Genomic DNA, 13,730 nt, shown 5'->3' with positions numbered 1-13,730 from the left:
AAAAGATTGGATATTCTATGGACAAACTTGTCTTAAAAATGCATAGCCAGCTAAATGTTTCATTTTGTCACCCTTGCAGTTGATAGAATTAATTAAGGAATATAAACTTCAAAAAATCTTTTTTTATCATATATATATATATATATATATATATATATATATATATATATATGTAATTGAGAGTTTGATGGTACAATTTATAGCAGGCAAAGAACAAGTTCATTAAAAATAGCCTATTGTAAGCATGAAGCTTGCAAGAATTGGTCAATCAAGGTTAATGAAACCTACTAAGATAACCTTGATCAACTATATAGAACTCCAATCTGTTTTTATGACCTGATCCAGTAGTTGAATATACTAGATTTATAAATTAGCAAACACACATAAAAAAATGTTGCTTTTCCCCCTGTGTTGCCCTGTGATTATTGTAATCAAGAATCCTGGATTGGGACTAATGGCAATTGGCCTCCATATATCTCAGGAAGCTGACTCTCATCTATCTCTTCCAACAATGTTGATTTCAGCTTTTTGTTGTCAACAAATACAATCTGCACGGAAGTGCAACATTTAAAAACATGCTCCAAGATCATCTCAAACACATGTAGTATATGCATCAAGTTTCAAAGTTGTAGTGGTCACCTTCTTCTTGGTATTGTCGTCAATGAAAGGATAAACAAGTTTCCACACTTTCATAAATATGTAAGGTGCGTGGACAATAAACAACTTCCCCAATCTTTCCGGGTGGTAATCCTACATCCAATAAAAACAGATAAGAAGAGCAGATGGGAAAAATTAAGATAATTTAGCAACAAGTTATTGAGATCATCACCAACAGTGAACGGGGTTGTAGAAGCCCACTTCTGATATTTAGACCGAGATCCTAACAGGAACCTCCTTCGTCAGTGAGGTTAGCACAACAGATGCATCAAAACAAAACCGAAATGTATATGATCACCATGATAGTCTTGACAACCCATGCATGTAGAGCATCGGTTGTCAAGGTTATCATGATGGCCATGTGCATTTTGATTCTGTTTCCATGTATCTGTGGCTCACTGTTGGTGGAGCTTCTAGTTGAGATCCCAGTTCGAATATTCAGGATTGTGCTTCTACAACTCCGTTCAGTGTCTCGGTAACTTGCTACTACATTATCTCCTAATTTTTCTCATTTCAAGATACGTAGCACAAAATCCATGGGAAGATAAATATATCATATAACAGCTAAGAAGTGATTTTTTTTTGAAAAGTACAGCTAAGAAGTGATTAACAGTATGTTAATTTGGAAATATAATAAGAAAAACCAATAACTTTGATTGATTGGCTTTTTCACTTAGGAAAACTGCAAAATTCTGTTAAATGTCATCCTAACTTCAATCCAAGCAAGCATGCTCTAAAGAATGGAGTGAGGACCTATGTACCTGTAAAACTGTTAGAGCACCAAGGTATCCACGAAGGTCACTGTTCGCATACCCCCATCCCTTAATATCTGCAATAGCAAGAAACTTCTCTTGTCCTGGTGGCATCCTGGCACATTATAGCATGTTTGGATCAATATCGGTTTTCTCATAATCAATTTTAGCATCTAGGCCACAAGCTTCTCACAGAAATTTCTATCCAGAATTCATTTCTTACTTCAGAATCAATTGTACTAAATGAGAATGTTACAATCTTTACAATCTGCTAACTGAGTTCAAAGTTCTAAAAGTTGGTTATGCATCATATTTTCATTTTTGTGCACATGTGAGCATGAATTAACAAAAGGAAAGAGGTTTACCTAGAACATAGTTTGTCAAGAGCATAGACCACATACCCTGCATACAGAAAAAGTACCTGTCATTAACTTGTTTGATAGTTGAAACATATCATTCTGTATAACACTTCAAATGAGAGACTGAGTAAGATTTGAATTGAAATTGTATCAACATACGTTTGAATGCGTCTAAACCATTTTTTATTTGAAAATGTTTAGCAGCAAAGGCAACAGTTATAGGTCGACCCTTCTTATCAACTCCTTGCACGTACATCTTCTCCTGTGCAAGATCCTCTGTGATCTCTGAAGGTGATATAAAACCATTGGGAACAAACGAACGTCTCCATTTCAAGTACTTGAGAAACATTGCTGAAGCCTTCTCCACCTCCAAATCACGAGCGCGCAAGAATCTTCTGATCATCAAATCATCCACTTCCTGCACACACCAAAGTTCAATTCAAATTCCAACTACTACTTTCTGCCTAATTAAAGTCATGGAAAACAAACAACTTGGGCATCAATGCATCATAAATTTTCCATTTTTATCACAAGACAAGAGTTGTAGTTTGACAAAATAAAAAGTCAACATCTGGGGTGTTCTTCAATTTCCATTCAAGTTATCTCAAAGGAAGAAATATCATAGTCAAACAAGATACTTTTGTCATGATATCTCCCTATGACTCTGATGATCTAGTGATCTGTATCATCATTTCCTAATAGGAATTAGTACATCTTTGATAATTCTTCTACGATCGATTCTAAAATCAATGAATTCTCGAAAAAGCTTCTGTGAGTAATTTCTGCGTATCAGAATTGATTCTGAGCTGATCCGGACATGTTTTACTGTTATGTTGTGGGTTGGACATGGACATGGACATGTACTAGAGTGACTACAGATCCAAAACCAGTACCACAGTTCAACACATTCTTGAAAAGGAAAAAAAGGGTAGCACACAAAACAAAAGTTTGCTGTAGCAAAAAGTGAAAAGTTTAGCTTTATTCCATAAAAGAGAAGCAAGTGTATGTACGATGATGATGTTGGTTTGGTGGTATAGTAGTACCTTAGAAGAGGGATCACGGCTTTCAACAAAAACTCTCATGAGATGGATTTTAGCGAGCTCAGATTCTGTACTGTCTTTCAATGCGCCGTCATCTTGTATTGGTGCTGTTCCTGTTGTTGATTTGGAATCCAATGGTGATGAGTTCCCAGCTGGTTCAGGGCTCACTGCCTCCATTATTCTATTGGATCAATTGAACTGCCACAACAATACAAGAACACCAATTTGCACTTGCTGGTTGGGTTGACAGTTGAGTAATGGCATATCATCACATGATGATAATAATAATAAGGTGGAGTATTTTGTTTTTCGATGAATTTAATGCTGATATGTGAAATGATACCGTCCCTGTGGACTTCTGTGGCTGGTAATTGAAGTGAGTTGAAGATCTCAACTGCCCAATTGGGTTAGGTGTAAGCTTCAATTTTCATTGGCTTCTATTTGTCTTGGAGCGGGAAGAGAGAGAGAAGGTGGTGTTATCATTATTTATTATTCCCTTTTCATTATTATTAGGGGTATTATTGATTGATTGGAATATTAAAGATGAAGTTTGGACTTTAACTCATTGTGTGTTTGTGGTGTTTGTACATAAGTTGAGTGTAATATGAATGAAATTTCGGTGCCCACTAGGGTGGGCAGGTAGCAGTTTGGTCCGTCGATGGACCACTGTCTTTGACCGGTTTTTTCAGGTCTCTGGGTTCCTGCCAGTACTTTGCTTATTTGCACATAAGGACTTCAGTTAACCTACAATCGGGTACAGATCCTAAGGGAAACCCAAGGAAAAACCCTAATTAGAATCCCCCACACCCTAAAATTCAGATCTATCCTCTGTCCTCTATCTTCTCCCTTGAGGGACCGTGACCACCATTGTGTCGTAGCTTGTAAAATTTGTTCATCCCCGTCCGTGACGAAACAGGTTAGCCCATACTGTGTTAAGAATTTGTCCTCTGTCTTCTCCCTTGTTTGTTCACTTTGTTAAGATTTTTTGGGTGCGTTTGGTTTTTTAGAAAAACCCTGGTTTAGGTACCTTCGGTTGGTCGGGTTTTGTGTGAAAAATGACTTAGTTGAGTTTCGTTCTGTGAATCTGGGTCATAAAAGATTTAGTAATGTGTTGAGTTGTCAATTTCCTGGGTTTATGTTTGAACGATTTACTTTGTTGTTGGTGGTGGAGCAAATTTCGTGGCTTTTGTGTGAGTTTGTTTGTGGAACTAATTTGTTTAAACCTTTCAGGTTGAAGGGATGGAAGACTTAGAAATTCCGAATTGGTGTTCAGATGAAGGTACAATTGTGCTATGATCTTGAACTGTAATCTGAATTTGTAATTACTCTGACATGAACCATTTGACCCGTTAAGATAGGTATGTATTTGAGATTCTGAGTTGGTGTTGTTACTTTTATATAGGTTCTTCATCAAATGGGGAAGGAAAAAATGTTGCCGGAGATCTATCATCTACCACACCTACCTTGTCTGAATCAATTGGTGAGGAAGAAGCGGGTTATGCTTTCAATAGTATGGATGATGCTGCAAACATTGTGTGGGATAGTATTAATGAGACTAACTTCAAGAAGTACCATTTTTTGAATCGGCAAGTTGTATTTGAGTTCTACAACTTGTATGCTAGGATAAAGGGATTCTCAATACGGAAGAGCAAGGTGGTGAGAAACAAGCATGGGGAAATTGTGAGGCAAGACTTAGTGTGTCACAAGGAAGGCTTTCGTGAAGAGAAAAATCGAATGAGGGCCAATCGGAAGTGGGAAACAAAGGTAGAGACAAGGTGCGGGTGCTGTGCAAAATTGAGGGTTCGTTTGGATGTGGAAAGTGGTAGGTGGCATGTGGTATTATTTGGAGATGATCACAACCATGCAATGTTAGAGGGGAAGCAATCATCAATGTTACCAGCTCATCGGCATATGAAAGATGGTGATATAGTGGGAATGAACAGCATGCGAAAAGCTGGTATTAGCACAACTGAGATATACAATTTATTTGCTGATCAATCCGGGGGTTTTGATAAAAACAATTTTCAAAAGGTAGATATGCTTAATCAAATGACGAAGCAGAAACAGAAGAAGCAGTGTGATGCCAAAGCTGTTCTAGTGTACCTTAAGGGTCTTGCTTCTGGTGATCCGGGGATGTATTGGTCACACCTTGTTGATGAACAAGGCAATTTAAAACAATTGTTTTGGGCTGATGGGATTAGCAGAATGGATTTTCAGGTTTTTGGTGAAGTTTTGGCATTTGATGCAACGTACCGGAAGAATAAGTACGGGTGTCCCATTGTTGTGCTAGTTGGAGTTAACCATCATTGTCAGACTATTGTATTTGGCACGACAGTTTTAACTTATGAGAAGGAGGAAAGCTATGTGTGGTTACTAGAACAATTTTTGGCAGCAATGAAAGGTAAAGTACCAAGTGCGGTAATCACCGATGGAGATCCTGCGATGCGGAATGCTATTAGTCGAATACTACCCAAAGCTCATCACCGTTTATGTGCTTGGCACCTTTTACAAAATGCGCAAAGAAATATTGGGGACCCAAATTTTGTGAAAGGTTTTAAAAGGTGTATGTTGGGAAACTATACAGTTGCGCACTTCAATAAAAAATGGCTTGAATTGGTTACTGAACACAACCTTGAAGACAATGCATGGGTGCAAAGCATGTATGAGAAGAGGCACATGTGGGCCACTGAGCTGATGCGAGGAAAGTTCTTTGCCGGGTTTAGAACTACCTCACGGTGTGAAGGTATGCATTCCCAAATTGGTAGGATTGTGCGTTCTAGAAGTAGCTTGCTTGAGTTTGTCCAGTACTTTGAGCGTTTTGTGGATTATATGAGATGGAGAGAGGTTGATGCGGACTACAAATCAGTGGTAGGAGACGCTGTCCTGCAAACCAATGTTAGAGCATTGGAAATTTGTGCTGCAAATGTGTATACAAGGTCTGTATTCTTAAATTTCCGTCCTTGGCTTAGTAGGGGCAGTGTAATGAAAGTTGCTTCAATAAAGGAGACATCATCGTGCATCATATACTCTTTGTACAAGTATTGTAAGCCAACAAAGCTATGGCATGTGGCGCATGATGACCATTTGTCCACCTTTAGATGTTCTTGTCAGAGAATGGAGACCTTTGGGGTACCCTGTGATCATATCATAGGTCTGTTGGTGCATCTGGACATTGATGTCATTCCAGAAAGCTTAATATTGCAAAGATGGTGTAAAGCAGCAAAGGAAGGTATGAAAGATAACTCAGAGTCTGCCTTCAAATTCTGGGAGTCAACAATGTTGGCTAGACTTGGTTCATTGGTAATGAGAAGCAGAGAAATGTTTAACCTTGGGTGTGAATCTATGGAGGACTACCTGGATACTGTTGACGTCATGGCGAAGCATGTTACAAAACTAAAAGAAAAGAAGGTTGCCGCTGTATCCAATGCTTGTGCTAGTAATGTTGACACCGGCAATAAGGAGTTTGATAATATTAAAAATCCTACTGCAGTTAGGAGCAAGGGATGTGGCGGTTCACAAACTGGGAACAAGACAGGCAAAAGAAAGTGCAGTATTTGTAAGAATGAAGGTCACAACAAGATAACATGCCCCCAGAACAAAAGGGTAAAAGTTGCAGCATGTGGTGAACCTTCTAATGTGGGTCATGATGATGATGGAGCAGGTGATTAGGTACAAAATCTAGTTTAATGCTTACAACGTTGACACATTCAAAATTTGTTGTGCTTATTTTAATGAAATTCTTTTTTCAGGCTGCAGGTTGGGGGAATGGATGTGTTTGAATGAAGGATGATAGTAAATGGCATTTAGATATTAGGGTCACTTCTTTTAATTAAGTTCTATTTTCAGGCTACATTTGTAAGGTAGGATAACTATTTGTAATGTTGTTTCATGTTTGAATGAAGGTTGGACACCTATTTGATAACTGTGTGTGTAACTTAATTATGTTTGAGTGTCCAATTTTAGTGGGAATCCAGATTCCTTCTTTTGTGAAGCTGTTTCATGTGTGAATGATAACTGTGTGTGTAACTGAAGAGAGAAAGATTTGAATTGGCTTAAATGTGTGAAACAGCTCTGTAGGGAAAATTGAAGAGCTTACTTATAGAATTGCACTAGACTTATAGAATTGGCTTAAATACATAAAATCATGTTTGCACCAATGCAAAATCAAGAATATCCTAAACGGACAAACTGGCCTTGAGTGCATGAAAACTTTTGAGAAAGCCTATTACCTTGCTTTCCACAACCACGAAGAACTTGAAGTGGTAGGACAAGAACATCAGAGTTAATAAATATGTGGAAGAAGAAATGCATGAATAGGAAAAAGTGGAGGGTGAATTGCAATGCTTATCTGCCAATGCACGTAATTGGTGCAACAAAAAATCAAATTTAAGCTCATTATCACAATGCTCAACCAAGTAACTTTAAAAAAAAATGTCACTGGATAGGCTTTGATGCACCAACGTACATTATCACAATGCTCATAGCACAATCGGAATTATAATTACAATGCCAAGATGATCCTCTTGTATTAAGACATACATTAATAAGAAGTGAACATGTTCTTAGGACCCAAACATCATGGTTACAATCCAAACATTAAGACAGACATTGAAAATACTTAAGACCCAAAGTCTAGGTTTCTAAACCAGAACTACCTAACTGCCTGCCCACTTGCTTACCTATATTACAACAAAATTTTGAATACCACAGTCAATGCTGAACCTGATCCATAGTCTATATAAACTTGTAGTGGTACTCAACAAAAAACACAAGGCCAGACATCCATTCACTACTCATGCGGACTACTCATAACACATTTGATGCTCCCAGAAATTTTCAGCTTTTGCAACCACCATGTCCAAGTGTTCATTGTGCGGCCCATATAAAAGTTTCATGGCAGCTTTCATTCTAACTAGTTTATCCTCAACCTGCATTTGAAATTTACCCAATTAGTGTTGCCCAATGAAGGTCAATTGAAAGAGCAGTTGTTGTTAAAAGGTCACCCGAGGTAGGAGATTGGACATGAAGACATCATCCATCTGAAGCCACTCCAATGTGCAAATAGCTGATTGTTGAGTGCTAAAACAATTTGGGAAACATACAAGTTTGTTTATCACAACCTTGGAAAATATGTGCAAGCATTACTCAGTTTGGGGAGGTAATCACCTGCTTGTGTTGTTCTCACTAGACATTGCTTGTTGAATCTCCCATGTCCCCAGCTCATAGTTGCCTTCAAGATAGTTGTGAGGGTAGTATGATGAGAACATCATACGACCAATGACTTTGCCCTATAAAAAAACCGTTTAACGTAAATGACCATGAAATATCGAAATCGAATGTCTATTATGCTTTAATAAGGTAACTTGATACACACAATAGCCCTTATGGATTTCTTCCTAGCTGTGGTTAGTTGTGAATCAAGGTCATCATCAACCAAGTAAACTACTGTCTCATCCATGGATGCAACCATCAAGTACCAACTTCCATTATCTTCCATAACCGGCACATAAATCTGATGAAACCGACATGGTTAGTACACATGTTAATATCCCGCAATGTATCCGCCATATATTTAGTAAACTAATAAGAGTAACATTACATATTTCAGCGTTTCAAAAGGAGCCATCCATTTAGTTGCAAATTCAGGCAGAAGATCCTCTGCCATCTTCCCCTTTAATACAGCGTCCTGAAAGTGAAAGTTTAGTCAAGACGGGCATGGCTGGGCAGAGTTAATAACATAAACATACAAAGAACAATTATATACCGCAAAGGAGGGGGGCATTATCCAGGCTGGCTGACATTCGGTATTATGTTGATTCCATGTCAGCTTCATGGCCATGTACTCGAAAATCTGATGTATATCCAACGCAGCTAATTCTTAACCACACACAGGAAAAGACAACTAATGTAACAGGGTCCATTAATGTCACTGCTCTTACCTTCTTCTGAACAACGTGTTCAGGGCAGAGACTTAGAAAGTCTTCTCTTGTCCCAATTGTAGACCCCATCTTTAGCAACTCCTCACTGCATTACAACAGATTGTAGTCAGTTAAAACATTTGCATATGGGAAAATTACTACAATTGAAATAACATTACCTTGGGTTACCATGCAGCTGAAAGACATAGGCGCATAAATGGAGTTCTGGAATTGTCAGCAACATCTCTACAGTTGGACTAAACTTGGTATCCATTGCCTAGCCAAGAAGAAAGCATCATTATAAATAATATTTAGTGTATACCAACATTTTTGATAATTCTACAAACAATCAGTTTTGGTTCGTCTGCCACAGAAATTGTTAACCTTGGGTAATACGTGGCCAATTTTCCTTGACGATTTCTTCTTGTCTAGTGATATATATGTCCTAGGAATCTTTCTAGGTCTGGAAGCTGGACTTCCACGAGTTCCCACTTGTTTCCCTTTGTCCTGCAATATGATTTTAACATATCAATGCATTTCATTTGTAATGGAGAGGGTATTGCTTTAATGGACAGAAGTCACGAACCTTTGTCTTGTCTTTTGCAGGCATATTTGGGGACCCACTTGGATTAGTAGGTGATTCAATGATTGTGCAATCATCAGGGTCTGAGTCAGAAACATCAAAGTCAACCTCCAAGCTTTTGAACAAATGCTTTCCCCTTGATATGTTAATTCCTTTGGACTTGCTCTTGTTGTTTCTTTTCTTGGCTGACAAGGTTACAGCTTTGTCACCTCCCTTGTTAATGTTCACTTCCTTACCGGATGATGGCTTCATATTAGGCTTATCATCATCGGATACAGTCAGGTCAATAGACATGTCTAGCCTTTTTTTGACCTCATCTAAGGTTTCTGGATCCTTGTGCAGCACTTTGGATGTATATTGTCTGGGAGGAAGTGTCCCAGATGGTGTTTCGGCGTCAAATACAGCAGCACTTGCATGTTGTGAACAGCTGCCCTGAAAGATATTCGGTGAAGCCTTCGGCTCTGCTGCCTTCTTCTCAGCCAAGGTAGAAATTTGTTCAGCCATACTATGTAGGAGTTTGGTGTGATTTGAAATCTCCTCATCAATTTTCCCCACATGCCTGTTCATGGCCTGCATCCAACACGCAGTTATGAACAATCGGTGGTACTCAAGTAACATATACATATGGATATTTGCTCACCTTCATGTAACCAATGAGGCTATTAAGGGCCTTCAGCAGTGTGAATAATCCCTCAAAGAAATCGCGCCTGCCTACTTGATCAAGCTGGCACATAAGGGCAAAAACCAGTAAATGAGATATTAAACTTGTTAAACTAAAAAGTGTTACATAGTGAAAACAACTTCAAATCCATAACTAAATAGCAAGGTGCCACCAAAAACCAGGTTTACAAGTCTTAAAAGCCACACAAAGTGCACAAATCTTCAACTCCATAAATAAGCACCATTAAATAAAAATATTTCCAAGTGTACTAAAAAGTGTTACAAAGTCAAAATCACTTCAATTTGTAAGTAGTCTAAAAAATCTTCAGAACGTGAGTATTTTAATAGTCTAAAAAGTGTTACTTAGTATCAACTTCAAAATCAGTTCAATATTTTCGTGGTCTAAAAAAGTGTTACAAAGTCTAAATAATCTTCAGATCCAGATCTATATAACAATATGTTCATGTGTTAAAGTACTATTTCTCACAAAGTCAAAATCACTTTCAGATCCAGATCTATATAACAATATTTGCAAGTGTTCAAAAGTGGGGGACCTCGAAAGTGTTACCATTTCGCTTTTTTCCCAAAAAGGAGGACCCTTAGCAGAAACTAGAAAACAAAAAAAGAAAGGCTGGTACCATGTTTCTGAGACCATTCATTTCAGCCTCAGTCTCGGCCTCAATTTGCTCTTCAGTTTCTGTCTCTTGGTTCCTTTGTTCATCTTCATGACCATCAACATCCATCTCAGCCATAGTTGTTTGTTTCTGACCTCTGAAAATAAGGTGGGAATTTCTTACCAATGAGGGTTCAAGAAGCAAAATAAATACAACAAAATGAATGTAGACAAGCTACTGACTACAGACCTAGACATGATGAACACGAATGGAGCACAACAAGCTTCTGGAATGGTTCTCCAAAACTCAGTTTTGAAATGCAAATGCTTTTCCAAAAACCAGTCCTAGAACCTGAGATGTGGATACTGATATCTAGGGTCTCCAACTTAAGATTTTAAAGGAGATAAAATCTTCATTTGCTGCTGTGATGCGTCAGTCTATGATATGACCCTAACATTTTTTGTCACACTTTGTATGCACACATAGACATTATAATTAAGGAATTTAAATCGATACTCTGTGTACAAAATTAGGAAAATACAACACAAGAGTCAGTCAAACCCAGTCAGCAAATAAAGCAACAATGTATGACCATGCAAGTATGGCTGAGAATTTGAACGCACGAAAACAATTAAATTGCAAAGCATTAGAGGTCTAAAGGTCTGGGTGTCTATTACACATGCCTTCTTGCATAAAAAAAAAAGTGACATACTACCATTCAAAAGTTACAGTCATATAGCATGCATCGGATTGTTCACTTCAAGCATAGTGCAACATACTCCTTAAGTCCAGATTTTGTTGCTTGAGGCTTGAGTTTTCCATGACCAGATCAAAGTTCTCCACCTCTAGACACTGGATTCGTTCATTCTTCTCCTGGACCTTATGCAGGTTGTAGTCTACAATAGCTAAGTTATGGGATTTCTCCAACCTCTTTAACCATTGTAATGAAACATGTTCCATTGCTAGATCTGCTGATGTTGCATGAGGGCCAACTTCTACAGGTGTATCTTGGATTTTTGGGGACCGTATGTAACACATATAACTGTGCTGGGGTGAGCCATTCAGAATTTTCAATGGATATGGATAATACTCAGGTGTGTCCATCCCCAAAACCTTACAAGCTTCTATTAACCAGTTTTTCATGCTAAACTTGAAGGACAACTTGATCACCTTTCAAGCACTGTGACATACCATGCTGAGGTTCAGACTTCCCTTCATCATCTGACCAAAAAAAATATAGGTCAGAGAGTCTAGCTAATGAAACCCTTGCATATATGTTAAAATTAAATGAATGGAGGATGATGATGATGATACGTAACTGAAACTGCACTTTGTTTGCATTGGGGAATATGACCTTCTACACGGTTGAGACAGGTTGGGTGGGTAAGCAGTGCTGCTCTCTCCATGAAAATCATGTGTGTGTTGGGTAGGTCATTCCTGGCTCTGGAGCGGGGTTTCAAATTCTTCTGAGAGTGCAAAGAATGCATCTAGTGCTTGTTTTGCTTCGTGGAAGGTTGGATACCTTTCATGCTTATTGTTCTTGAATTTATGCATTTGTGCATTGCAGTCATCCCAGGTAGTGTAAATCCCAGGATTTCTGCCCCGGAAAACCACATAAAATTTGTTGCTCGTACCAGACATCAAATTGTAAAGAGTTTACATGCGTGAAGTATGAAAAATTTGTAAAGAAGTTAAAAGGGGTGAAGTAGGAAAAATCTGCGGTGTTAGCCAAGAAAGAGAACGTCCTTATATTAAAAAGTGAAATAAATGGACCCACCCACATCTTTATGCTCAGAAATAATGGTAGCAAAGAAAATATTCAACCTTCACGTGGTTTGTACTGCATGCTGCAAGGGAATCTGTTCTTTTACAAAGAGCACAGTGAATGGTCTCTATCAGTCAGTTCCGGTCACGTTCCTTCCCTTAGAAGCCAGCCGAATACATTGGGGACATTGGGTTCCATGAAATAGGGTTCCAATTAGGGTCAAATATGGGGTGAGTCGAATCAACAAGTGGCGGTGGCCTGTTCAAAACAAAGTAATTGGATAACAAATATTATTATTTTAATTGAGTACAATAAAAAGATAAAAAAATATGGGTCAAATAAAAAATAAAGGTTGAAACTAATATTTTCTTTCCTTTTCTTTTTATTTATCTGAAAAAATATTAAGCTGAAAAAATAAAAAGCTGAAAAAAAATTAATGTTGAAACACTTCTAAATCGTAGACTAATGTCGAAGAGATTCTAAATCTTCATTACGACGGTGGTTATTGAAGGGGACTAGCGTTTAGAGGACGAGGAGGTACGTAAAAGCACTTAAGCGGGTCATCCGTTGAGGAGATAAGTAGACTAATGTCGAAGAGATTCTAAATCTTCATTACGACGGTGGTTATTGAAGGGGACTAGCGTTTAGAGGACGAGGAGGTACGTAAAAGCACTTAAGCGGGTCAGCCGTTGAGGAGATAAGTAGACTAATGTCGAAGAGATTCTAAATCTTCATTACGACGGTGGTTATTGAAGGGGACTAGCGTTTAGAGGACGAGGAGGTACGTAAAAGCACTTAAGCGGGTCAGCCGTTGAGGAGATAAGTAGACTAATGTCGACGAGATTCTAAATCTTCATTACGACGGTGGTTATTGAAGGGGACTAGCGTTTAGAGGACGAGGAGGTACGTAAAAGCACTTAAGCGGGTCAGCCGTTGAGGAGATAAGTAGACTAATGTCGACGAGATTCTAAATCTTCATTACGACGGTGGTTATTGAAGGGGACTAGCATTTAGAGGACGAGGAGGTACGTAAAAGCACTTAAGCGGGTCAGCCGTTGAGGAGATAAGTAGACTAATGTCGACGAGATTCTAAATCTTCATTACGACGGTGGTTATTGAAGGGGACTAGCGTTTAGAGGACGAGGAGGTACGTAAAAGCACTTAAGCGGGTCAGCCGTTGAGGAGATAAGTAGACTAATGTCGACGAGATTCTAAATCTTCATTACGACGGTGGTTATTGAAGGGGACTAGCGTTTAGAGGACGAGGAGGTACGTAAAAGCACTTAAGCGGGTCAGCCGTTGAGGAGATAAGTAGACTAATGTCGAAGAGATTCTAAATCTTCATTACGACGGTGGTTATTGAAGGGGACTAGCGTTTAGAG

At 38.6% G+C, this 13,730-nt stretch overlaps 2 protein-coding genes across 2 annotated transcripts; one reads left to right on the top strand and one right to left on the bottom strand.

Moving 5' to 3' along the window:
• Positions 1–196: 196 nt before the first annotated feature.
• LOC130716394 (uncharacterized) lies at positions 197–3,210 on the bottom strand. The gene is made up of 6 exons (XM_057566513.1): positions 2,812–3,210; positions 1,928–2,186; positions 1,775–1,811; positions 1,419–1,524; positions 640–750; positions 197–548 (listed from the first exon to the last, which is right to left on the bottom strand). Exons 1-6 carry the CDS (start codon positions 2,983–2,985, stop codon positions 432–434), a joined length of 804 nt encoding a protein of 267 aa, XP_057422496.1. The 5' UTR covers positions 2,986–3,210; the 3' UTR covers positions 197–431.
• An 837-nt stretch (positions 3,211–4,047) lies between these two features.
• On the top strand, positions 4,048–6,598 carry LOC130747424 (protein FAR1-RELATED SEQUENCE 5-like). Its single transcript, XM_057600365.1, has 3 exons — positions 4,048–4,087; positions 4,211–6,469; positions 6,558–6,598. Exons 1-3 carry the CDS (start codon positions 4,048–4,050, stop codon positions 6,596–6,598), a joined length of 2,340 nt encoding a protein of 779 aa, XP_057456348.1.
• Positions 6,599–13,730: the final 7,132 nt, after the last annotated feature.

This window comes from Lotus japonicus, chromosome 1, assembly GCF_012489685.1.
Source record: "Lotus japonicus ecotype B-129 chromosome 1, LjGifu_v1.2".
Taxonomy (NCBI): domain Eukaryota; kingdom Viridiplantae; phylum Streptophyta; class Magnoliopsida; order Fabales; family Fabaceae; genus Lotus; species Lotus japonicus.
This window is presented reverse-complemented; position numbering and strand designations above follow the sequence as displayed.

Coding starts and splice junctions, on each gene's coding strand:
- LOC130716394 (XM_057566513.1), bottom strand. CDS start 2,985: ATGGAGGCAGTGAGCCCTGAACCAGCTGGGAACTCATCACCATTGGAT. Junction 1,812..1,927: donor TGGTTTAGACGCATTCAAAC/GTATGTTGATAC, acceptor TTCTGTATGCAG/GGTATGTGGTCTATGCTCTT. Junction 1,525..1,774: donor CTTGACAAACTATGTTCTAG/GTAAACCTCTTT, acceptor ATAATGTGCCAG/GATGCCACCAGGACAAGAGA.
- LOC130747424 (XM_057600365.1), top strand. CDS start 4,048: ATGGAAGACTTAGAAATTCCGAATTGGTGTTCAGATGAAG. Junction 4,088..4,210: donor GAATTGGTGTTCAGATGAAG/GTACAATTGTGC, acceptor ACTTTTATATAG/GTTCTTCATCAAATGGGGAA. Junction 6,470..6,557: donor TCATGATGATGATGGAGCAG/GTGATTAGGTAC, acceptor TTCTTTTTTCAG/GCTGCAGGTTGGGGGAATGG.